We start from the raw sequence: 26443 nt of genomic DNA on the forward strand, positions 1-26443 counted from the left end.
GAGCCAGTCACTGACTCTCAGCCTAACCTACCTCACAGGGTTGTTGTGAGGATAAAACATAGAAAACTATGTATACCATCTTGGGCTCCATGGAGGAAGGACAGAATATAAATGTAACAAATAAATAAAAAAATCATTGACAATACATCTGGGTAACTCTTAGGCACTCCCCAAAATACTGAAACAGTTGCTGGTGATAAGGAGGATCAGTTACCTTGGTGATATTTAACTGTAGATTGGAACTTCATGTTTTGTGTATTGCATAGGGTTTTTTAATTTAAAATACTCCTAGGATTTGATCCAGGATCTGCCTCTTGTTGACAGAATGGCTCTGCCCATGAGAAGTGCCTCTGCCCAATTTTTGTCCTGTAGATGTGTTAGACTACAATTCCCATTTCATCAGCCAGCATGGTCCAATACATCTAGAAGCACTAAGCTGGGGCAGGCTCCAATAGGATGTTGTTCACTCACAAATACAGGTTTTCAACATTCCTCCATTATTTCTTTTCCACATTCTACCTGCCATCATGACTTTTGGATGTGTTCCACACTCCCTGCTCTGTATTAATAAATTATGCCTCTACGGAACAGTCCTTTTGACTCTTGTGACCCATCTAACAACATCTTGGAGTTTGACCCCATTCCATCAACTTGATCTTCAGTTAGTTGCAGCAAAAATGTATTGATGGAGGGAATGAAAAAGAAGCGCAACACTCCCCATTTGATTGCATATTCTTTCAAATGGTGTTACTTCCCTATTGGAGAGAGAATCCTTTGTTAGGGGAAAAAAAACCCATTTTTCTTCCATGTTTGTACATTCCCCTATCAAATATTCCCTTTTGTTTTAGATAAAATGATTGCTGCTAGTTCAAACAGCAGTTGGGGACTATCTGTAGTGCTAGACACTGTCCAGATCAAAGTCTGCGTTAAGCAAGACTGCAGTAATGCTTTGAGTTATGTATAAAGTTGTAACACAAATCAACTTTTGAAAGCATTTAAAAGCTGTTTTTCAAGACAGTCTAGGAACAAGCATGTTGATTTACTGTGTGCTTTAAGTATAGTTGCTGGAGACTTCAAAATGAGGCTCCTCAAAGGACAGCCTTATTGTGCCATTTTTCAAAGCCAGGTAGAACACTTTTCCACCAGGTATGGAAAGTATCTGGTTTGTGCTGTTCCCTGAAGATGCTTTTTGTGGTTTACATGAGCGTTTTTTTAACCCACCCTTTCAGTGAGATTATTTCCATGAAAGCATTTACATTGTTAAATGCTAGACAAACCTGTTACAAATGTACATCCTTTCATGGATCATTACATACTAGCTAATCAAGAGCCTGTTCCTGAGAGAGTCAAGTGTTGTTGCTGTCTTCTGCATTGAAATTATTATATCCTAAATAGAGCACTACATTTATATGCATGCAAGCATGCTGGTGTGGGATTTCAGGTGTTGGTGAGAGCCCAGGGTTTGAGGTTCCTGGGGTTCTACTATGTTGTAGTCCAGAAAAGAAAACAGAAAGGGATTTCCATGGACATAGCTTTAGAAACTCTTGCGCGTTTCTTTTATATATTTTTTTCTTCTTCTTCCATCCTTCAGGTAACCCTAAAGGTGCTATGCTGACACATGGGAATGTGGTTGCTGATTTTTCAGGTTTTTTGAAAGTGACAGAGGTGAATATTTTATTTATTTATGTGGCAAACATTGACAGCAGAATGAGCTGTGTAAATTAATTTGATGTGGAAACACAGGATGTAAAACTGTCTCTTCTAGGGGTCAGCCTCACCACGGTGAATCTGGTGGTACATTTTCAATCAGAGTGGTATCGAGCCTTTTCTGTGGGATACAGAACCTCCAGATAAACCAAAATAATTCAAGTCATCCTTAACAGCAGCACTAGCCTGTGATGATCAGGGAGCCAAAGAGATATATTTCTCTATCCAGACAGGTTTTCAAAATTTCATTTCTCTCCCATAAGAGGATGACATCCCAACTTGAAGCTAATGGGCTGGATCCAGACTTAGTCATGCTTAGAGTACACCCACTGTAGTCAATGAGGGCAAGTTAGGAATAAATCAAGTCCCATTAATTTCAGGGGTGGGGGGTGGGACGGACTGCTCTAAGCATGATTAAGTCTGGATCCAACCCAATGTTAGAAACATTTTGGAAAGAAAACGAATCAGGTTTGGGACCACAGGCATTAAATATTTAGTTCTTCAGCTTCAAAATTGGATAGCAGTCCTGGTTATCTAAAACAGGTTAGGCAACTTCGAATGCTACCCATCCTGTCACACCAACTCCATCATCTACATGACTTGGAATGGCTCTTTCCCCGTTTCTCCTTGTGTGCCTCAGACGGCAGTATATATACATGACCATACATGTGAGTTCTGCACAGACGCTTACATGGGTATAATCCCATTTAAATCTAAAATGTGAGGAATGATCTCCCTAATATAACAAGGAAATGTAACTGTGAAATGGAAGTATTTCTGTTTCATCGTTGTTCTTGGTTTCAATCGGAATAGTGCTTTGGGAAGATGCAGGAGAACTTAGAATCAAGCATTCCTAATATAAACAGGACCACATTATAAATCATACCTCATCAAGGGATTGCCAAAACCCATTTGTTTTATCCATGTTTACCTGCACCAAGAAAGGATCAGTCTGTTAATGAAAATTTGGTACAATAAGCAACTCTCTCTGATTCTCTCTGTTTCTGGGTTAATGCATCCAGAAGAAAATAATTTTATACTCCTGTTCTTAAACCACTAAAGAAGAATAGAATCCTAGTGTCTTTAACAGCTGCCTGATAAACAGAATTTAATTGATTTAAACTTATCCTATCACATCATATGCAGACCACTCTGAAAGCAGCACCCCATGTTCTCTGTAGGAAGCTGTCTCATACAGTTCATTGGTCCATTTAACTCAATATCCTTTACACCAGGAGTAGGGAACGTGGTGCCCTCCAGATGTTTTTGACCATAACTCCCATAAGCCCCAACTAACATGACCAGTGGTCAGGGATTATGGGAGTTGTAGTCCAAAACATCTGGAGGGCACCATGGTTGCCTACCCTTGCTTTACACTAACTAGCAGTAGTTCTCCAGGGTTTCAGATAGGAGTGTTTCCTATCCCTATCAGGATATGCCAAGGAAGGAACCTTTTGCATATCAGGCAGCTCTTTATCAAGGCACTACAACCCTGCCAGGAGGGCAGTGAGGAAGCTAGCAACATGATGATCTAATCTTATGATCTTGACTGAAATGAGTACTTGGAAATCAGGGTTAAGCCATTTGCAACAGGAAAGGGCTGCAGCTCACTGGCAGAACTCTGCATGCCAAGGGTCCCAGGTTCAATCCCTGGCATCCCCAGGTAAGGCTGGGGAAGACTGCTGTCTGAGCTGCTGCAAGTCAGTGGAGACCAATGGTCTGGCCCAACAAACGACAGCTTCCTGTGCTCCTTATCCACATGGATATAGGCAGTTGGCTTTGTTGCTTAATAACCGGGCACGCCTTAAAATACAGAGATGTGCCTTACTTCAGAACATCTCAGGGCTAACAGAAGTGTCAAGGACAGTCAACACAGTGTTCTCTGGGTGGACGTTTTGATCTGGCAGCCCAAGCACTTTGGTGGAAGGGCATGTTCACAGACCAGCTCTCGGAAGACACATGCTCCTTATAGCGGAGAGAGCTCTCTGGACGCATCCTTGTGTTCGTCACCACTCCTGCTAACATAGTTCCATTGGTGTTGTGGCCTAACACATTACTTCAAACACTGTTCTCTTTTCTCGCTTAATAAACTTTACTCCCTTTGCTCCTCTTGGTGCCATTTTTCTTTTTTATTGTTTTATGACTTTCTTGTTGTGTCTTCCTGTCAGTGTTTCTTTCCTTTCTGTCTCCCATGCCCTTCATCTGCAGAAAGTGATCTTTCCGAAACAGGACGATGTGCTCATCTCTTTCCTGCCTTTGGCTCACATGTTTGAAAGAGTGATACAGGTAAGAAACCTGTCTAGACTGACCCGAGCCTTGTGGGGCTCCTTGTTGTGTTTTTTTTTCCAGAGTCAGTGGTCTCCTACATATGAGGATGTACACATTTCCTATTTGCCTTTAGCACACATGTTTGAGAGAATGGTACAGGTAAGGTCTTAGAGTCGGCGGAAGTCAACTTTCCCCCCTCTGATCAATATATCTATGACTAAACAGGAGGCTGATTCAGATGTAATGCTAAACCATAGTTTAACATTAGAAGAAGGTTCCTTGTTCCACAGTCACATGCTCCCCCTCTACTCTCTGATGAAGCTGCAAGGAAGAGATGGAAAGCTTTTGCTTTTGTTTTAAGTCTTGCTGTGTTACCCAAACGTGGACAAACTGTGATTAATCTTAATTAAGGTTGGTGGAAATAAGCCAACTTCAAACCATAGTTTATGAAGCTGGCTTGTTTACACTAATATTTATTTATTTATTTATTTCATTTCATTTCTATACCGCCCAATAGCCGAATCTGTCTGGGTGGTTCACAAAAATTAAAACCAAACGGCACACAATAAAACAATTTAAAATACATAGAACATGAAGACCACAATATAACAATACAATCACAATAAAACCTAGCAGCAGTGCAGGAGTTTAAAATACAGATTTAAAACAGCAAAGCTAAAAGTCTAGAAAGCTAAAATGCTAAAATGCCTGGGAAAATAAAAAGGTCTTCACCTGGCGCCGAAAGGAATACAATGTAGGTGCCAGGCGAACCTCACTAGGGAGCTCATTCCAGAGCCGGGGTGCCACAGTAGAAAAAGCCCTCCTCCTAGTAGCCACCTGCCTCACTTCCTTTGGCAGGGGCTCATGGAGAAGGGCCGCTGATGATGATCTTAAGGTCTGGGCAGGCACATATGGGAGGAGGCGATCCTTCAGGTAACCTGGCCCCAAGCCGTTAAGGGCTTTAAATGTTAATACCAGCACTTTGAATCTGGCCCGGAAATGGACTGGCAGCCAGTGCAGCTGAAAACGTACTGGCGTAATATGAGCTCACAGGCCAGTCCCTGTTAACGATCTTGCTGCCCTGTTTTGGACCAGCTAAAGTTTCTGGACCATTTTCAAAGGCAGCCCCACATATAACTCATTGCATTCATCCAGACGAGAAGTTATCAGAGCATGGATAACTGTAGCTAGGCTATCTATCCAGATAAGGGTGTGGTTGGTATATCAGCCGAAGCTGATAAAAAGTGCTCTGTGCCACTGAGTTCACCTGTGCCTCAAGTGACAGTTCTGGATCCAAGAGCACCCCCAAACTATGAACGTGATCCTTTAGGGGGAGTGCAACCCCCTCCAGAACAGGTTGAATATCACCTAGCCGGGCAGATGAACCATCCACTAACAGTACCTCCATCTTGTCTGGATTGAGTTTCAGTTTATTGGCCCTCATCCAGTCCATTACCGTGCCCAGGCCCTGATTCAGAACAGCCACTGCCTCACCTGAGTTTGATGAGAAAGAGAGGTAGAGCTGGGTGTCATCCGCATATTGATGGCACCTCAGCCCACACCTCCGGATAACCTCCCCCAGCAGTTTCATGTAGATGTTAAACAGCATAGGGGATAAGATAGAGCCCTGTGGAACCCCATGGCACAATTGCCATGGCACAGAGCAATAATCCCCCAGCACCACCTTCTGGAATCGGCCATCCAAGTAGGAGTGGAACCACTGCAGTGCAGTGCCTCCAAGTCCTAACCCAGACAACTTATCCAGAAGGAAACCATGGTCGATGGTATCAAAAGCCGCTGAGACGTCCAGGAGAATCAACAGGGTCGCACTCCCCCTGTCCCTCCCAGCAGAGGTCATCCCACAGGGCGACCAAGGCAGTTTCCGTTCCAAAACCAGGCCTGAAGCCCGATTGTAATGGATCTAGATAATCCATTTCATTCAACGGTGCCTGGAACGGTGCCTACAACCACCCGTCAAGCACCTTGCCCAGGAAGGGGATGTTGGCCACTGGCCTATAATTGTTAACATCCTCTGGGTCCAGGTTAGGCTGTTTCAGGAGTGGTCTAATTACCACCTCTTTTAAAGCGGCAGGCACCACTCCCTCTCTCAAGGAGGAATTTACAACCTCCTGGACCCAGCCGGACATCCCCTCCTTGTTTGATTTAATAAGCCATGAAGGGCAAGGGTCAAGCACACAAGTGGTCGATTGGACTTGGCCAAGCACCTTGTCTGCATCCTCAGGCCTCAGTAACTGAAACTCATCCAATAAAACTGGACCAGACGGTGCTCTGAATGCCTCTACCAATGGAACTGCATTAATCATGGTGTCCAATTCATGACGAATCTGAGTGACTTTATCTTCAAAGTGCCTTGCAAACTTATCACAGCGTTCCACCGCGGGTTTCACCGTCTCTCTCCCTGGCCCAGAATGTAACAGGCTGCAAACCACTCGGAAAATCATACTTAAGGTTAATCACAATTTAGGGTTTGAGCAATATGATAAATATCAGTTTACCTCAGATTAAAGCAGAAGCTTCTGATCTTCTGGTGGCTTTGTTGGAGGAGGAGAGGGGAGGTGGGAGTATGCAAACCCGGGGGAGGCTAGACTCATTCTCCATAGTTTAACTACGATTTCACATTACATCCAAATGCTGCCAGTGAGTCTGTTGTAAAACCAAAGTCACTTGAAGTCCAAAAGTATTATGGGCTTTTGTTTCTCCACATGGGAAGGCAGATTTTCAAGCCTCAATCCTTGTAACATAAAAATCTCAAGCATATGGTCTCTTTTTAACGTTGAAACAAGGCACCTACCTGCCAAATACTGTCATCCCTAGTCACTACAGCCACTGCCAACTTGCACCAGCTTCTGCATGGCCCATTAAATGTCGCATAACTAGATATATGTGCCCTAAAACTAGTTCTGAAATTCCTAGTAGAATTATACATCTGAATAATTCCCTAATTTAGGGATTTATACTTTCCTTAATTTTAGGACCCAAGGTGGTTCTCATGTTGTGCCTACCACATGGAACATGGCCAAGACTGTTGGATCAGACCTGTCTGTGAAATGTTGCTTGATAGTGGGCATCACATGAATCACACACAGATTGGTCAAATAATATAGTAATGGCATGCACACAGCTTTTTAGGTGAAATAGCATTCCACATTTGATGATATTACTTGGATTTTTTTTTTTAATCCTTTCCGTTGTATCCTTTCCAACAGTTAGCAGAGGAAACAGCCCTATAGACTGCAGACTTGAAAATAATGCCAATAAAGCATATTGGTCTGGATCCAGGAATTAGGTCTATCTGGATGTATTCCAAGTAGGGATGTCAGACACATCCACTGCGGATTGAAATTCTTTGGGATGTCCAAAGAATCCGGCCTCCGGAATCCACAGCGAAATGGCCCCACTTACCTCCGCTCCAGGAGGATTCTGGCTGGAACAGCACTCAGCTGCTTGAGGCGTAACTGGAGCCGTTCGCTTCCATGCTGATCGCTATTTTTCTTTAAAAAATGGCGATCGGCAGGATGTACCCATAGACTTATACGCAAAATAGAGCTGTGAATCTTGCGTATAAGTCTATGTGTCCATAGACTTATACGCAAGATACGTTCCAGTCTCCCCTTCCCATTCCAGGCCAGCTAAGTGGGGGCAGCAGCTTGACAAGACTCTTGACTCTAGATTCATGGCTCTATTTTGCATATAAGTCTATGGGCACATCTTGCTGATCGCCATTTTTAAAAGAATTTTTTTAATTAATTTAATAAAATTAATTAATAATTTTAAAGAAAAATGGCGACCGGTGCAGAGGTGAATGGGTCTAGGTAAGCCTCCCTCAAGCCAGGCAGCTCTGCAGAATCCTCACGGAGTGGAGCCGCTCCAGAGGATTCGGGGTGGGGGGAAGGAATGGATCACCCCACCCCCAGCGGATTCCCCACTGGAACGGAAGGTGGGAATCCATACATCCCTAATTCCAAGTACATTTCCTTCTAATGAACTTGTCACATAAGATGTTTTGCTGGATGTGCAAGCAGCCCCAGCTGGGCATGCATGTGAATTAATGTAATTTGTGAACTATGCAACAGATGATAAAGACAATATCAACACAACCATAGGGGTGCTTTTTGTAGACACCACACTGAGAGCAGTTCATGCAAATGCGGGAGGAAATCGTGTGAACTGACCCATAGTGTTGCCCACATCAAAGAATGCCTTTCATAAATATCCAAATCCTTAAGAAAGCATCCTTTAAAATGGGAAAGAGGATTAGGAGTTCAACTAAGGAAATTAATTGTTTTTCTTCGTTTTCCCGATCACAGTCCGTAGTGTATTGCCATGGGGGCCGAATTGGGTTCTTCCAAGGGGACATTCGCCTGTTGTCTGATGATATGAAAGCTCTGCGTCCAACCATCTTTCCTGTTGTGCCAAGACTGCTGAACAGGATGTATGACAAGGTAAGCTTAACATTCATAGCAGTGATTAAAAGAATCAATGGTGGTTTCCGATCTTATTATCCTGCATATGTACTGGACTTCCTGGATAATTCTTTTTGCTTCTTAAATTCCTTGGCTGCTGCACTTTGCCATAAACTAGCAATATTTGTTCAGAGTGTCATATCTGAAATGCAAAGCAAACGGAGAAATTGTACCTAATTTTCATGTACTCATTACATGTAGACAATATAACGTGTATATCCTTTTTGTTAACAAAGGATATGCCAAACTAAACCTGGTGTTTGGAACTTGATTGCTTAAATGTGAAATTATGAGACTTGGCTGTAGAAAACCCTGGCAAATGGGCTCTGGAATCGTGAGAGAGAGAAAAACCCAATGAATACTTATAACACGGTATCCTGGGCTGAATCATCTGCCAGTTGCTAAGGCAGAATTGATCAAGCATCAGGTTCACATGTGTGGTAGAATATGTGGTCAAACGTTTGTCTCAGTTCATCCTCTTCCAGACTTCCAGGACTGCGCTTATGCCTTGTTTGTTGGAGGTCTGTGCGGGAGGGTGATGTCATCATGTTGTCACCGTTTAATGATTGGTGTTTTCAGTGCATGTATGATGTGGAACTGTCAGAGAGTGAGATTGTGAAAGGTACATGGTGATGGAGATGCCCGAGGTGTTTTGGAAATGTCTGTTAGTGTTGCTGTGTTATCTTTTTATTCTAATAGTATTGTGTTGTTGACTTTTGGCTGGAAGTGCCTAGGCTTGTTTGTGTTTGTTATTTAAAGTAATTCTATCCTGCTCCTTAGCCAAAAAGGCTTCCGGAGCAACTTAACAATCAGTTAAACAAGACGGTCCCTGCCCGCAGGCTTACAGTCTAAAAAGGCTACCTACAAGGAAAAAGGGATGGGTAGAGAAGAGGAAAAAATTAAGTATTTTAAAAGGGCTGGTGGAATATCTTTGCTTCCCCTCTAATCTCCCTCTGTACAGCCTGCTGGTAATGCTGGTGGTGGTGATAGTTGAGGGAGGAGAAGCCCTCATGAGGGATGAATTTCAGCAAGGCTGTTGGAAAGGCCCTACTCCCCTCTCATGACTATATTACATTGGCATTACTCAGTACTCAGCATAGCAAGAACGTAGGATTGGTAACACTGGGTTGAATACTCGAGTATAGATTTCTAAGTAGGAAAAAGAAGATGTGAATTGCTGTAATCTAATGTGAATGAAGTCTGACTTCTACTGTTTTTGGATGTGGAACTGTTTATAAAATAGCTGTTGATGAGTATTAGCTTGGTTTGACTAGCGAATTTGTCACAATTGTCTCTGAAGAAAAGATTAATAAAAATAATGACTAGCCACAATTAGCTCATTAAAGAGCTGGGAACTTCTTCTTTGCAGCTACCAGATGTTTTTATTCTGTTGCCACAATATCCCAAAGAATTCTACATAACTATGCTAATCTAATTACACAATAGAAGCCCTCAGGGTACCTTAATCTCTAAATATTTTTCAATGGTTTTGTTTTCTTAGTTCCTTTTCCCTTAGGAGAGAAGAAAAGAGAAAGCATAATTCAAAATGAATTCCATCAGAAGAGCTTTTGTTAACTTTTAGCAATGGCGAAGTTATGATTAATTCAAACCGTTAGTTATACTGCTGGCATCTGTGCAGCTATGTCTGCTTTGGCCAGGGATAAATTTTGTCCTTCATCCTTTTTTATCCATGTAATCTTTTCATTCTGCCCCCTCCTTGCCTTTCTGTATTCCCTCAGATTTTCAGTCAAGCAGACACCCCACTGAAACGCTGGCTTCTGGAATTTGCTGCCAAGCGTAAAAAGGCAGAAGTCCGAAGTGGGATAATTAGAAATGACAGTCTGTGGGATAAATTGTTCTTTAACAAAATACAGGTAAGGATCTGGAAAAACTGGCTATTGTATGAATAACTAACTTGTGATGCAGATGAAATTGACTTGGGACATTTACAAAGGGTAGATTAAGTTTAGAGATGGGTGAGTTTGGCTTATGTTGGGTTGGGATGGGAAAACTGGGAAGTGGCTTTGCTCATTTCTAAACCAATCTAATTTTCCCCAGGTGTAGCCTCTGAAAGCAGCTTTTAAAGGGGGTGGGGGTAATTACTGATGGATGTTCCCTGTGCGCGGGATGGGCTTTTCCCCAGCATCAGTTTTTATAAGGGAGGCCCTTGAATGCAGTCCCTACGGAAATAGAGACATGTTTGGGGCAAGAAGGTCCCCTGCATGGGGTAGGTGTTTGCCCCCCAGCAACAGTTTTTTGTGGGGTGTAGCCTTTTAGAAGCCCCAGATTTCTTCTTTGACTCAGATTAAAATCCAAACTGGAGGAGCCTTCCTGGGTTACTCTCACCTTTGAAGGACAGAGGGTCTGAGGCAAGCATTACCATGCTATCAGAGCTCATTCTTGGACTCGACCCCCAGGCCTGAGCCTGCTATACATCAAGGAGCCGTGTCCTGCTTCAGGCAGCACTGCTGGGGTTGGGGTGGGGATGAGAGGCAGATGAGGGTGTCTGAATAGGCGCCAAGACTTAAATACTGGCCCTAGCCTGGTGGGGGTTGCCATTTGGGTCCTGCTTTAGGCAGCTCTTCAGAGCCTGATGGACTCTGGTTGTATTTCTAACTGAGCTCCTGTGAAAAATATGTGCAGGGCTATTATTTCTTTGTCACAGCATGACATGCTAAGAGTGCCTTTCTTCTGTATGTGATTAGGAATGTATCTTATTTACTTACATGGAGCGTACTGTCAAGTAAAATATTGCTTAAGATTGCAACTGAAGTGTTATTGGTCTTTCGCCATCTATTGACCGTTTTGTTTTTATACAAACTCACAAGAACCTAAGCTGTGAAACTCACAGAAAATGTTGCCATCAAAGTGAATAACCCAGAATGAAAAAAATACTTTAGAATCTCCAAACAGGTGACATTCTTGTTATGGAATCTGTATTGTCTTATCACGAATACCCTGTTATGTGATGTGCTCTTATTAGACCAGTATACAAATTCACACACGTTCTAACGAGACCTACACACCTGCTTATAAGGAATCTTTATACGTTGGCAAATAGAGTGTGACTAAGAAGGCAATTCTCACCCAAAGAGATCCCTACTCGGGCACTGTGTAGAGGATAACACCACAATAGCACATTTATTGAGGTTTGCAAAGATTCAAATGCACAAGCTGGTTTGGGGGAAGCTAGCTGAGCAAATGGAACTGTTAGCACTTACACCAACTGGGGATGCTCCAGCTTTCACCAAGTTATGCCTTGATGGGAAAATCAGCTACATTCTTGGTGAAGCTGAGCACCAAGCCTAAAAGTAGTTTTCAAGACTGTGGGAAGGAGCCTTTCTGAGGCTTGAAGCACACACACATCCAGAGGATAAAGATGGGGTGAAAGCTACAATTTGTACTAAGAACCTCTGAAAGCAATATACCTTTCCTTGGGCTGAAGCCTTTTATTGCAGACAGGAACTAGTGAGCGTTGCAACTCCTGGTCTCAGGTGAAGAGGAAGGAAAGCAGGAAGCCTGGACTAGGGGAGGCAAAAAACTCACTGATGGCACTTTGCTCTGGCAAGCAAGGAGCCCAGTGATTTTAGCAGGAAGGAGGCGAGTCCTTCGGTGATTTCAGCATGGAGCCTTTCCTCTTAGACTGAGTGATTTCAGCAGCAGTGTGGCCCCTTACCCCTAGGGGGGAAGGCACTGAATGATTTCAGCAGCATGGCCCCATGCCTCTGGGAAGAGGGGGATGCATGGGTGGGAGACCCTGGCTGCCCAAACCTGAGGCTTCTTGTAAAGCTCAGAGAAAAACTGTGACATCACAGCTGTGATGAACCAGGCACCCTCACAGGCACTGGAAATGGTGCTACTTGCTGTGGGATAAAGACTGAGCTGGCCTTTCATCCCTTATAACAAAAGAGGGTGCTTGGGGATGATAGCTCTACTTGCTGGAAACAAAAGTCCTGCTAGGTCCTTCTTACTATCTACATTCTGTTAACAAAAGATGACCTTACTGCTAAGGCATGTCTTAACCACATGTGTCAAGGCTGGGAGCACATTGTAGATAGTTGATGGGGTACCTTACCAGATATCACTCTTTTTATTCAGCACATTCATGTTTTGCTCAGTGTTTACCCCCACCTTTGCCTTTGGGGAAAGCATTTTAGGAAGTACATTAGAAACAACGGAATTGCCTGATCTAGCCTTGCATAATGCTCTCAGTCCCATTCCTGTGCCTTTCTCCCACCTTTGCTGAAACTGGAATGAAGATGCCTGGCTTTTTGGCTGTGTCTCAGAATGGAGTCAGTACTGTTCACTCAAACGAGAGCTGCTTCATAACAATCTCAACAGCAAGCCATGCTGACTTTCTGGTCAGTTTGTGTACATGCACATTTCTAGCATGGATGTGATTTTAATCTGCAAAGAATCTATAGATAGTTAAATTAAATGACTGTTGGGATAAACTCATAGAATAGTAGGGTTGGAAAGGGCCTACCAGGCCATCGAGTCCAACCCCCTGCTCAATGCAGGAATCCAAGTCAGAGCATCCCTGACAGATGGCTGTCCAGCTTCATCTTGAATGCCTCCAGTGTGGGAGAGCCCACCACCTCCCTAGGTCATTGATTCCACTGATACTTCTAGTCATGCAATTCCATTGCCCCTCAAGTAATAACCAAGGAATGACAGTGAAGACTAGTTAAAGCCAATTAAATGTAGCAGACTTTGGTGGGAGTTCCAGTCAGACTAGTTACAAAGCTTGTTCTTGCCTTTTGGTGGCTCCATGACTGTTATCAGATAAGTTAAAAATATTCTTGCCCTCTCACCTGCTGAGATGACATTTTCAATCCATGAAGTGCTGCTCATGCTGCACAATTTCCAGTAATTTCCAAGAAGTTTACATGAAAGCAAAGTCTGATGAATATACAAGATATAATAATTGAGTGTAAATAAAATAAGAGAACAAAGAAAAGTTTTACCATATCTTCAGAAAGAAAATCAGCTATTTTAGAAATAATGTTGCTAATGGCATGATTAGGAAGGATCTGATTCTTCAACAATAATGGCAAAAAGAGTAAAAAATCACACCCCAATCCCTAGCATGTGGGGGTAGTGGAAATAGAAATACAACCAGCAGTTAAATAAATGAAAAGAAACAAAAAAGAAGCTGAAGAAGAAAAATGTTAAAAAAAACTTGTTATGTCTTAGAGAAATTCAACTTAAGAAATAGAGAACGAAAGCAAGACAGTCGGAGAGATTAGTAATTAAAGATGGGTAAGGTCTGGAACCAAAAATATAACTATGTATCATCAACATACAAGTGGTAATTAATACCAAAAGAACATATAAGACTTCCAAGTGGCAACAAAAAATAAAACTAACGTCTCACAACAGAGTAACCAAGGGGACACCAACAGATTGAGGAAATGAAGCCAAGAAAGACCCATTAATAGAAACTCAATAGGAATAGCTGGGCAGATCAGGAGCAAGATCCTCTTCAAAATATATCAAAAGGGCCCGCAGACATCAGTTAGGCTTTACTCAGTAATATTTGTTCCAGCCAACTGTGTTTTCCTCTAGAAAGTGGTAATCAAGAATTAGAAGTAAGGCACTGAACATACCATTTTATTTGACACGAGGAAAGGGATAAACACAATGCCTTATGGCCAGCAATCCTAGCTGATTTTGTGAAAGGTCCCCCGCAGTAAAATAATTTTAGACTATTGAACCACAGTTCTGTTTTAATTTTGCTCAATTGGATGTCACACAGTAACATGTCAGTTTTATTTTTAGCCAGGGAAATCAGTTGTTTGTTTAATCCGTGAACTGCTCACCCTCACTGTATAACTGGCAAGAACTAGAGACTGAACTGTTCCAAGCAGGACGTGGATTCAGGATTTAACAAGGGTATCCTTGACCACCTTCTGAATCTCAAAGAGATGTTTTCTCTGGTTACGACCTGACAAATGAAAATCAAGGTGGCTTGCAATACAATATATTGGTATATTAATAGAATATACGACAAAAAATAAAATCAGCAGGGGCTCCTCAAAGCAGCTGAATGAATGGGAGGATTTGTATAGGCAGCTATGTACGTCTCCAGATATTTAGGAATAATAATTCAAAACTGGCATCTTACCTAGGGCTTGAAAGCAAACTGATGACTAGTATAGTTAACTGCAGAATTGAATCCAACAAGTAGAAACATGCTGGAATTTGCTGTGGCAGAAAAGATACCTTTTATTTCCACCCCCCGCCATGTTGCTCCTGGTAGATTTTTCAGCTACTGTACATGTGTTAGCTGGGGGTGGGGGTTGATTTGCCATTCCCTCATGTTCTCTTTTTACCTGTGTAGCATGGACACAGGTATTAGTGACTCTTCCCAGTGAAAAGAGTTATCTTTATAGTGTAGGGGAGGGCAGAGATTTGTGAATATAGGTAGGAATGATAGGATTAAATCCTGAAGTGGGGTGTATGTATTTGAATCTCCTTTGGGTCTAATAGGTAGGCTGGTCTTCATGTGCTCTCAAACAAGCCTAAACATACTGTGCCACTCTGTACAATACAGGATGACTTTACTATGCTGTATTTCAAAACTCTTAACAGGCGAGCCTTGGTGGTTGTGTTAGGATGATTGTAACAGGAGCTGCTCCCGCGTCTCCCACTGTCCTGGGTTTCCTTAGAGCAGCCCTAGGATGTCAGGTATGTTGCACCTATACTGTTATGCAGATGCAAAAAACATTTTCTATCTAAAAATTCTGCTAAAAAAAGACAGGTTGCTACATGTCCGCCTGTCTGTCTGTCTGACAATTCTATAAGGACCAGACATGTACATAATGAAAATGGGCTCAATATATACATATTAGAACCCTATAAAGAGGTGTTTTATGTTAAAAATATCAGTCCCTTGTAAACATAATATGCTAATAGCAAAGACCAAATCAGAATTTGTGCCTGGATATTTACCACGTTGGCAGGGAGAGGGCAGAAAGGGCCAAATTATTAAAGGGGACTACCTCAGTGATTTATTGGGGGGCAGGACCCCTGACAGCCGTCTTCAATGCACTTGTGTTCCCAAGATGGTGCCATCCAAGAGCCACCACTCTAAGCTTGACTACATCCACTCTTCTTAATTCTGTCAGTAATCAGGCAGTCAAGCTGGCAGAAGCATGGAAGCAGAATGGGCTAAGGCTTGCCATATCCTACCCTCTGCCTTGGCACTAGCCACTAACAGGCCTCCCTAGGATTGGTAGAGACCTGTAGCGCTAGCCTAGACTAACGGTATCATTGGCCAATGTCAGTAATTCAAGTCTCAGCCAGCCTCCATTGTTCTTCCTGACCTGGGGTACAGAACCTGAAAACGTGTCCTCACCACCCCCACCTTCCCAAGGAGTTCGTACAAAGGAAGAAATTCTTCTCCATCTCCACCTGTTTTCTCCTTCTCTAATTTCAGGAATCAGAAGTTTGATTTGTACAAAGTTGTAATGTGGATTATACATAGTGATATAAATGTGCCTCCTGAGCACAGTGCTGCAAAGCAAAGAACTTTATTGCTTGTTTCACTTTCTAGTCTTAAAATAAAATGCTAAAATTAATATTACAGGTTTACGAAGGCTATGGTCAAACAGAGTGCACAGCTGGTTGTACCTTTACTACTCCAGGAGACTGGACATCAGGTACTAGATAGGAGATCTAATTCTATTTTAAAGTACAAATTAACTTGGTCATTTAAGCTTGAAAGTAGGCCAGAATTGGCTAAGATGTCATGTATTTACAATCACAGTGTATTCTTGCTGTCTTTGGCTCAGCAGTTTTCCCTGCCAAAGAGGCAAGCAGTTTTTCAAACCAAACAGTGGTTTGCCTCTTCTGCAGTGGGAACTACAGTTGTGATAACGTCAAACAAAATTCAATCCAACTGTATGCTACTTAAATCTATACACACATATCCCTTCTTTGGATCCCAGCTTCAGTACTTATGATACATTGTGGCCCTGTTTGGATCTTGTTTTCCCCCTGGGATTGTCCTCAGGGAGAGGTGGGCCTCATGTATATATGCTCCTTTCTCCACTCCTCTCACTGCAGGGAACAGTAATTTTGCCATTTCTTTTTCACTAGATTAGCAATAAAACATGCATATTACTACTTCAGCAATGTTGAGATAGTTATGTAATAATAATCTGGTGAGTTCGTTTTACTTTTTTTTTAACACTTAAAAAAAAAGACAAATATCTTTCGATGTAATTTGCAGGTCATGTAGGAGCACCCTTACCCTGTAATTTAATCAGGCTGGTGGATGTTGAAGAACTGAATTACTTTTCTTCCAAGGGAGAAGGAGAGGTAACATGTATATTATTAAACTCATTACTGCTTCATTTGTAGTTTAAAAACCCTGTGAACAATTTCTTGGGGGCAAGATCTGTGGCTCACCTACACCAGGTAAGATGGACAACAAAGTACATTGCTCCAGGGAATTATCAATAAGCCCAGAACTAGCAGGGGTTTGCTCTGGTACTCAAGATGGTACTCGGCCAATGGTACTCAACCATTTAGTCTCATTCTTTTGAGTAGTGGTGGTCCAGCTCCAATGCTTGGTAGTGGCAAGAGTGCCTGAAAATGATATGGGGGGGTGATTGTTTTATGGCACCTTATGATGCATTCCTGTGGTACTGAGTAGGTATCCCAAGGACCATAGAATGGTGCAGATCTCCCACTCTGCCTACAGAGAGGGAGTTCCACCCATGAAAGCTCTCTCCTTCCTGGGACAGAAACTTCCATTGCCCTTGCTGCTTCACCATTGGTGCTTTAACAGTAGTACTAAAAGTCCCTGTATCTGGTGTACTGATATCCTCTCCAGCCATTCCCCTACCTTCTTCCTTGCCAGTGTGACCAGGGCTGGGCTTGGATTTGGGGTTCCTCCACCATGGATTCTCCCTCCCCCACCCTCTTTGGATTGCTCTGTTAGTACCTTTTTAGGCTCAAAAGGCAGAGGAAACCAGGCACAACCCTATACACAGACCTGGTTCACACAATCGCAGAGGGGAAATAAGACACAGTAGCTTATTTGGCTTGGCTTGATCCCATGCCAAGGGAATTGAAGGATTTCTAGATCACAGTTTGGGGTTTGAAAAAAGAGTGTTGTGGGCCAGAATGACTGCCTTATGATCCTTAATAGTGAATGTCTCTTTATGGGAGCTAATTGTTAAAAGAGGCTACTGAGACCGCTCTTGAATGTTCTGAAGAAGGAAACACACCTTTCCTATTCTCCCACCCAACCACCCCAGCTAAGGATTATTGACTGATTGATTGATTGATTGATTGATTGATTGATTGCATTTCTATACCACCCCATAGCTGAAGCTCTAAGTAAGGTGTGCGTGCGTGCGTGTGAGAGAGAGAAAGAGAGAGAGAGAGAAGAGAGGCTTCCATTTTGGAGACAGATCTAGGCGATGTATGCCAGGAGTGGGCAGAAAGTAGATCTCCAGATGTTTTGGACTTCAACTCCCAGCATTCTTGACTATTGGCTATCCTGTCAGAGGCTTCTGGGAGTTGAAGTCCAAAATGTTTACCTTCTGCACACTCATGCTGTAAGCCACAGCATTTAGGAACGCAGCAGGGCACATTTCTCTGGAGAGCCAAGGTGGGAGCAATGGACTTGGTTTGTTGGAGTATCAAACTATCGCCACCCACGTACAACTTGTACATTTGTTAATTCACATATTACAAAATGCCTTAAGTCACTAATGATCCCACCTGAAACCAAACCTGGGTAAGTGCCCCCCACACACACACACACACACATGCACATAGAACTTCTCACCACTGAAGAAAGTGAGATGTATGTGAGAGTGACTGCGTTCACATAATATGATAACCCACACTTGAGGGTTGAGTGTGGGTTGTCATTGAACCATGGGTTGTTGTTGAACTGTGGGTTATCGTGTTGTCTGAACCCAACCATGATAAATGGTTTGTTAACCACGAACAACCCAGAGTTCACAACACTTTCTTCGCTTTTCTTTTTTGGTGCTTCTGAATTGCACAAATGGGTTCCTCCTTTCTCTTAGTGTTATTTCTTCCCTGCTCTTTGGCAACTGTGTGCAATTTAGCCTATTTGCAGTCTTGTCTTGTCTTGTCAGTTTCCTCGTATGTTATCTACACCACTCTGGAATGCCTTTTGACAACTGAAGCTTACAAGGAAATTGACAAGGTGAGACTACACATATCAGACTGCTGAATCTGTGCTCATGCACACTTGTGAAAGACTGGGAGGAGGGAAAAATGATCCCGTTTGCACAATTCTGAGGCATCAAATTTTTGAGGGTAGGAAAAGAGGTAATGATTGGAGAGGAGACGGGGCCAGGATGAGGAGGTAAGATGGGTTGTGCTGCAAAGGACACTGGGATACATGCAGGGAGCAGGCTGGAGGACTGAAGGGGAAACAAGGCACACTGAGCCACCGTGCACCCAATCTTCTGTCGAGAGTAACATGAGTTGGCGAGTGAACAACCAACCCATGGTTGCTTATCCTCGAGGATGGCGTAGAATTATGTGCGAACCATGTTGTGTTGACTCAAGCTATTCTGGAACACTGCAGTTTAGTGAAGAATGACATTGCTCAGGAGACACTACACACGATCCAGCCCACTCTTAGTATGTACAGAGTCCTCGCAGGTAAACAGATACGCTTCTGAAGCCCAGGTCCAACTCCCTGAAGCTATGTGCCTGTGAAAGTCTTCCCTTCTGCACCACAGCTGTGTCAGTTGTGTATTATGCTGCTGGCCATGGGACAGTAATGGGAGGCCTCCCAGAATGAAAGAAAGAAAGAAAGAAAGAAAGAAAGACAGCCCGCCTGCCCGCCCGCCCTCAGTCTCTTTTTAAAATGTTACGTTCAAGGACAAGTGTTTGTAAAATAAGGGTTTCTTGTGTGTCAGTGATGTGGTCCTTGTCTAACCTCCAGGGTGAAGGTCTTGAGAATTCTTAATGTACCTTTTCATCATTTGTGTGAAATCATGATAGATTAGCATAAGCCTGTTCTCTAAACTGAATTTCACCCCAAAGTTTACCAGCAAATCGACCTCTCTTGCAGATCTGTGTGAAAGGTCCAAACGTTTTTAAGGGCTACCTGAAAGATGGAGAGAGAACCAGGGAAGCATTAGACAAGGAGGGGTGGCTCCATACGGGGGACGTTGGAAAGTGGTTGCCGGTACGTACAGAGCTGCTAACTTTGCATGTAAGAGGGACCAGACTATGATTGCAGTTGACAAGCTGCATCTTCGCACAGAACAGTCCCACTTAACTTTATGGGGACTCTGAAGGAATAAACAAGTTGGGCATCGACATTCATGTAAGTTCATGAGTACAGTGGCAGAGTAAGGCTTGGATCCAGCATCTTTGTTCCGCCAGAGAAAGGATACTGCTGGCAGAATTTGACCTCCACATCCTCTCCCTGGCTCTAAATCTGCTCCAGAGGATTGGGGGACCCTCTGAAGGAAAATTGGAGGGTGTGTGGTGGGGTGAGGGGAGGATGCTGAAGTCCAGTATCCTTCTGCTGGCAGAACAAAGATGCTGGATCCAACCCTAAAAGTATAGGTGGTATGATATTGAAATCTAGGAAAAGCCTGTGTGGTGTAATAGACGGTGTGTCAGACCTGAATCAAGGAGATCTGACTTCAAATCTCTGGGCTGAAAGTTACAGGGTGACTTTGGATCTGTCACTATTTTTCAGGCTAAACTGCCTCTCAGGGTTGTTGTGAGTTCCTTGGAAGAAAGACAGGATATAAATATGATTAAGCAAATTAATCTCTAGGGCTGGGATCCTAAACACACTTATAAGAGAGTAAGTCTCACTGAGCATAGTAGGATTTCCTTCTCAGTAAGCAAATATAGGATTGTTCTGTAGATCAGAAGCCATGCTCATATTGTCAGCTTTAAGAAACCACAGGGGCATGACCTTAGCTTCTCTTGCCAATTCCAGAATTTAAATTCTGCTCCACCTGTTCAGGAGGGCTACAGTATACTAAGGTTGAGTTGCCCTATAATTTTTCTTAGATAATTTCTTGTTGTTTTTACTCATAGAATGGTACATTAAAAATCATTGATCGAAAGAAGCATATATTTAAATTGGCTCAGGGAGAATACATTGCACCAGAAAAAATTGAGAATATCTACATCCGTAGTGAGCCTGTCTCCCAGATATACGTGCATGGAGATAGCTTACAGGTAACACTATTCATTTCTACATGTTCCTTGAAATTTGATCAGTTTGTTACTATTTTGTAATTTGAATGCCTCAGCCATATCTTCCTGGGAGTTCCATTTAAGGACAGGACAGGTGTTATCTTTATTTCATTTAAGGACTGAGTGCTATACTATTTCCAGCAAGCCGTGGGCTGGGTTGTTTCCTCCACAACAACCCGGAATCACACTTGCTTCCTTCTGTGTTGCCTTGACAACCCATGGATTATCATTATGCGCAAACTGGGTTGCTGACGCATATATCCGCTGGCGCAGCTAGGTAATTTTAGACCCTGTATGTAATTGTCTTATGGGGGGCCCCTTTAGATGTCCTTGTGTATAACTTCAGCTGTGAAGCCCACAATGAACATTTTTCTTCTCCTTCCTTCCCCACTGTCATTCCATGCTTTACAGCCAGTTCTATATTGCTTATACATTAGAACAAAAAACAAACTGTTTGTCAACCCCAATAAAAAAGAAAGAAATACGCTGAGCATGTGCAGTTTTGCATTTCAAACTCACTTAAATCATAGCACTATCATGACTACAGGTAAAATATGAAATTTGCCTCTGCTGCCCTGATGCCAAACTCCTTTACTTGGGAAAAAGCACCATTTTGTTGTAGAAAACGATAATATATTTTAAAGTTAAAAATAATAAAATGAGCATTTGTGACCATATACATGCCCAGCTGCCTTCTCTCCGATTACAAGATGTTTTTTTAAAAATTAGAAGAAATAATTCTGTGGTCACTTTCTGGGTGGACATTGGAGGCATCCTGGGCTGTGAGGCCCAGGGAGGGGCCATAGCTCAGTGTGGAAGAGCACCTGCTTGGCATGCAGAAGGCCCCAGGTTCGATCCCCAGCTTCTCCAGGTAGGGCGAGGAAAAGATCCTGCCTGAAACCCTGGAGAGCCACTGCTACCAGTCAGTGTCAACAATACTGGGCTAGATGGACCCAGGGTCTGACTCAGTATAAGGCAGTTTCCTATGTTCTTGTGACTTCATCTGTGAGATCCAGACCTTGCTGCACCACTGAGCAGAGCAGATCATGGCTGCATAGATGCATAAGCAAATCACTGTGTATGCTGAGTCAAACAATGTACGCACGTATATGTATACACACACACACACACACACACACACTTAGATTTTGTCACTGTAATGTCTGAAGCCAGCCTCCTGGTGCATACTGGAAGAGCTGAAGGACTGCGAAGGAGGAATGGTAGTAACCCTTTTACCAAACCATTTGTATGGAAGCTGTTATCAAAAGTTAGCAGAACAGTACATGGCATTCTGCCTTGCTCTGAATCTCCTCCCTGCCCAGATCCATATAGATAACTGATATACACACGTACACACACACACAGTGTGTTCTGGCTTTCGTGATAAGCAGAAACTGCCATAACAGTTTGGGAAAATAGGAGCATGGGAGCAAAAAGCAAAGAAGTTTGACAGCACTCCTCTTCAGAAGCAGATAGAGCTCAGCAAAATACAAGGGTTTGAGCTGGTTATTATGCTGTGTCATGAATGTGGCTCCCAATTTTATCTCTCTCGGTGCAGGCTTTCCTGGTGGGGATTGTTGTACCTGATGCTGAAGTCATGCCAGGCTGGGCTAAGAAAAAGGGCTTTGATGGAACTTTTGCAGATCTTTGTAAAAATGTGGTATGTTCTTTATGGACACACTCGTGTGCGTTACAAGCATGCAAGAATAGCGCTTGTTTGGCAAAATTGTACAATAGATAGACATAGATTAAATTTTTAATTGGTGAATCAGAATTAGCCAGGGTACTAAAATAAAGTTCTGGGAGAGCCCTGAAGCAGCCAGTAATAAAGGCAGTGATGCTTTTATGATAAGCTTAAGGGCCAGACCATATCTTATGTATGAAGTGTTTTAACTAATGTGCTTAGAACTGGCCATGTCTCTTTAGAAAAAGCAGCCATGGGACTGGGGGTGGGCCGCTACTCTGGACCAGAGCATGTTGCTCTGAAACATGTTGGAGGAGGCATAACTGTGTGCCATTTTTCTGCCCCAAATCACCTCCCCCCTATACTGATATTTTCCCCTGAAGGTGGTATTCACAAATAGCGCCGCAGGGGAGAGGCGGTGATTTTCAGTGGGAAAATGGGGCAGAGGGAACAATTGGGCTCATTTACGACAACCCACAATTGGGGGGGGGGGCAAAATGTGGCTTGTTGTGACATAGTTATTTGTTGTTGTTGTTTTAATTATACCGCCTAATAGCTGAAGCTCGCTGGGCAGTTCACAAAAATTAAAACCACAGAGTGCAGCATAAAACAATATAAAATATGAACTATGACATACAGACTGAGCTGTGGTCATTCATAAGCACGTTAGATAAACCCATTTTTAAAGTAGTATGTTGTTTCGCCCTGCGTGGATAGGTGACAGCCATGTTAGAGGCTGAAACATCTCTTAGGGCACAATCCTATGCATGTTTAGACAGAGAAAAGGCCTACAACTCCCAGCATTCCCCAGCCAGCAAGGCTGGCTGGGGAATGCTGGGAGTTGTAGGCCTTTTCTCTGTCTAAACATGCATAGGATTGCGCCCTTAGGAAGATTCCACTAGATAAGCACAGTTATACAATATAGAGTAGCTAGCATAGCGTCTTGGTGTTTTCCACTTTTCTTCATCAGTATTGTTCCATTGCTACAATGGGATATCTCTTGTTTGTTTGTTTGTTTGTTTGTTTTTGTTCTTTGGCTTGGGAATTTCATAGTTGATGCTACATTGTGAGATTTCTTGGCCATTGCCTAGACTAGAGAGAAATGGCAGTAATGTTCCAGAGACAAGACAGCCAAGTTGCTAAAGAGCAGCTTTTAACATCCGCTATGGATGTCCCAGCATTTAGGCTCCACATCAGAAATCTTCAGTGGAAGTTATAGGTGGCCATAGATTAGTGGCGGAACACATGCTTTGCATGCAAAAGGTCCCAGGTTCCATTACTGGCACCTGGGAAAGGCCTGTGCCTAACATCCTGCAGAGCCACTCTCAGTCAGGATAGACAATACTGAGCTAGATAGACAAGTCGTCTGGCTCATGATAAGGCAGCATCCCATGTTCCTAGGTGCTAGGCAGTGAACTGCAATTAGCACTGTAGCTAATATCAGTAACTAGATATTCTTCCCCCATCCATGTGTGCAAAAGCCAGGCAGGGCCAGTGTCACTTGTGGTAAGGAGATGGAAAACAGTGGGGAAGCTTGGATATCAGCTGCGGTGAAGCTGTATCCTGTCAACAACCATTTCTGCATTGTTGGGATGTGGGAGAAATACATTCAGATGCTTGAGGAAGTAGATTTTAAGCACCTTTTGAAAAGATTGTAATCTCCTCAGCGTAAGTTAAACACCATGCACATTGATGGCATTACATAAATAATAAGTAACACTGAAGCTGGCATAACCATGGGGAGTAATGACATTGCAGCTACTGCTTTCCATGGAATGTAAGTTACCCATCATTTCAGAAACTGCATTTTAAAATACAGTTTTTCAGTTTCCGAACCCTTTCATCCTTTTGCAGATCTCAAATAGGAAAGCAGGAGTTTTAGAACGCTGAAAAACAGACCCATTCCAAAATAAGAATTGGAGTCACTGTCTTGCTAACAGATGTGTTCTTTCTTTCTTGGAAAATGTAAACCAAGAAGACTTTTTGGACACTTGTGTACAGAGACTTACAGGGCGAGAATGTTAGCTATTACCCTGCAGCAGGGGTGGGGAGCCATTTTCCTATGAAGGGCTGTTGACCCACCAGAAAAGTCAAGGGCGGGGGGGACAGCCAATCGGGGGCTGAGCCAGAGTTGATGGTGGGTGGAGCTAGAAACAAAAGTGGACAGCATTTTCAGTGTTGCAGAACTCTTTCTCTCTCTGTGGCAGCCCATGCTTTCTCTCTATCCCTCTCTTGAGCATGTATAAACACATATGAAACAGAAGAGTATTTGAATTTTAATAGGCTTATTTTCTTGTTGCTAAATAGAACTTCCTGGCTGTAAATAGATGTTTCATATATCCTTATTTAGGAGCTGAAAAAAGCAATAATGGAAGATATGGTGCAGTTAGGGAAAGAGAGCGGACTTCATTCATTTGAGCAGGTAAAACCTGAATGCTAACAGCTTTCATGATTGCTAGGATCAGATGAACCTCTTCTTTAAGATGATAGGTAGGAATTTCGCCATGCGTTATATAAAAGCCCAAATGCCTCTCTATGCTTTGTGGTTCAGTCAGTCCACTTGTATTTTTATACGTATTAATAATATTAATATCTCTATCTGTTTAAGAATGTCTTTTTAAATTAAAGTCTTGTTGCGATACATAACGTGATAAAACATTTGAAATGCCATTCCACCCAACCAGAGAGCAGTACTGGAAAGTCAGCTCAGGCCCTTAATTACCATTCTTTTAGCTGACCTGGAAAATACAGCTGTTCTATTTGTTCTCCGTGCATAGACTAATCTCCTCCTGACGTGTGCATAGATATTTTTGTAACAGACCTGCAAAGCTCAAATAGAGGAAGTTCACAAATAGGCAACCATATGTCACTCACATCTTTTTTTTCCTGCATAGACTTACACACAAACACAGAGAGAAGTAGATATTAAAACATCCTTTAGGAAGTATAATCTAAAATGTTCTGCTGAAATTCTGCTCTTTTAAAAGGACAAGTATAATAGGTATAAGTAACATTCAAATCATTACTTAAATTTCTTACTAAGGGAGCAATCCTATGGCCGCTAGACAGTGGCTAGACGGCCATAGGAGATCTGGCTCCGAGGTCGGTTCCCAGAGAACCGACCATGCTCTGCGCTCACAAGAGGAGTGTGGAGCGGCCAAAAGGGGGCATTCCCGGAGGGCGTTCCGGGGCGGGGAGGGCAGAAATGCCTGTACGACTCATCCTATGAGTCATCCAGCAGCTTCCTCCCCCACTCTGCCCTCCCGTGGCTAGACAGCCACAATTGGCTGTCTAGCTGCAAATGCAGGGCAGGAAAAGTGTGGAGGGAACAATCCCCTCCATGCTTCTTCTGCTCTGCATCGGATAGGCAGTCGCCTCCGAGTTCGGAGGCGGCCGCCTGTCTGAATAGGATTGCACCCTAAGAACTGTAGAAACACTTGTAAAGCTGATTCTGGATGAATAGTTTTCTTGCTTTTTCAAAAGCTGGGCCATGAAGAAATATGGAGAACTGGCTGTCTGTTAGCCTGGTTTGTTCTTGCTGAAATTGTCATGTAAGGCAATATACTAATCCAGCAATTCATCTGATATCTGGCCCTGCCCCACCCCATGGTTCCTGCAACTACTGGCTGAGTTGGGCAGAGCTGGCTTGAGTGCCATTTTTTGGTAGAAAGACAAGCCACTAACTAACTAACTAACTAATTGGGGGAGGGTGTTGGGGGGTCTATCACTAGTTGGGGGTCTATCAGTACTGTCTGTAGCATTTGAACACTATATAGTTAATAAACAGCAACGTTAGGGAGGAAACACTCTTCAGTACAAAGATTACATTTAAGGGCAAGGGCTTGCCACCTGTAGAGCCAGTTCACACGACTGCAGCTTTTGTTGCGTGCCGCGCATGCCCGGTTGCATACTGGCCCATTTCCCCTAATTACCCTTGGTGGCGCAGCATGCTGTGTCATTTGAGCCCGGGTGGCATGGCTTGTTTGGGTGGGATGGGGCAGCAAATAACCCAACAGCAGCCATGTCAACAAGGGTAAGTAGGGAAATCTGGCTGGCATGCATTCTGGCTTGTTAA

The 26443-nt window shown here is 43.1% G+C and overlaps 1 protein-coding gene across 14 annotated transcripts in view; it reads left to right on the plus strand.

The window, feature by feature from the left end:
- The window catches only part of ACSL6 (acyl-CoA synthetase long chain family member 6), a 117215-nt gene that overhangs the window by 79319 nt on the left and 11453 nt on the right, over nt 1-26443 (plus strand). For 10 of the 14 annotated variants that reach the window (XM_084838876.1, XM_084838884.1, XM_084838874.1 and 7 more), the window contains 11 exons: nt 1592-1665; nt 4057-4134; nt 8304-8438; nt 10199-10333; nt 15054-15149; nt 16051-16123; nt 16696-16784; nt 19534-19650; nt 20523-20666; nt 22243-22344; nt 24719-24790. In XM_084838876.1, coding sequence (XP_084695002.1) covers nt 1592-1665; nt 4057-4134; nt 8304-8438; nt 10199-10333; nt 15054-15149; nt 16051-16123; nt 16696-16784; nt 19534-19650; nt 20523-20666; nt 22243-22344; nt 24719-24790 — 1115 coding nt within the window. Of the gene's footprint in view, nt 1-1591; nt 1666-3915; nt 4135-8303; nt 8439-10198; nt 10334-15053; nt 15150-16050; nt 16124-16695; nt 16785-19533; nt 19651-20522; nt 20667-22242; nt 22345-24718; nt 24791-26443 lie in introns of all 14 variants that reach the window. The other 4 variants (XM_084838875.1, XM_084838882.1, XM_084838887.1 and 1 more) reach the window with 2 other exon arrangements.

The sequence above is a fragment of the Heloderma suspectum genome, chromosome 2 (assembly GCF_057233095.1).
Source record: "Heloderma suspectum isolate Gila_16-S chromosome 2, 16-S_ref, whole genome shotgun sequence".
In the NCBI taxonomy this organism is placed as follows: domain Eukaryota; kingdom Metazoa; phylum Chordata; class Lepidosauria; order Squamata; family Helodermatidae; genus Heloderma; species Heloderma suspectum.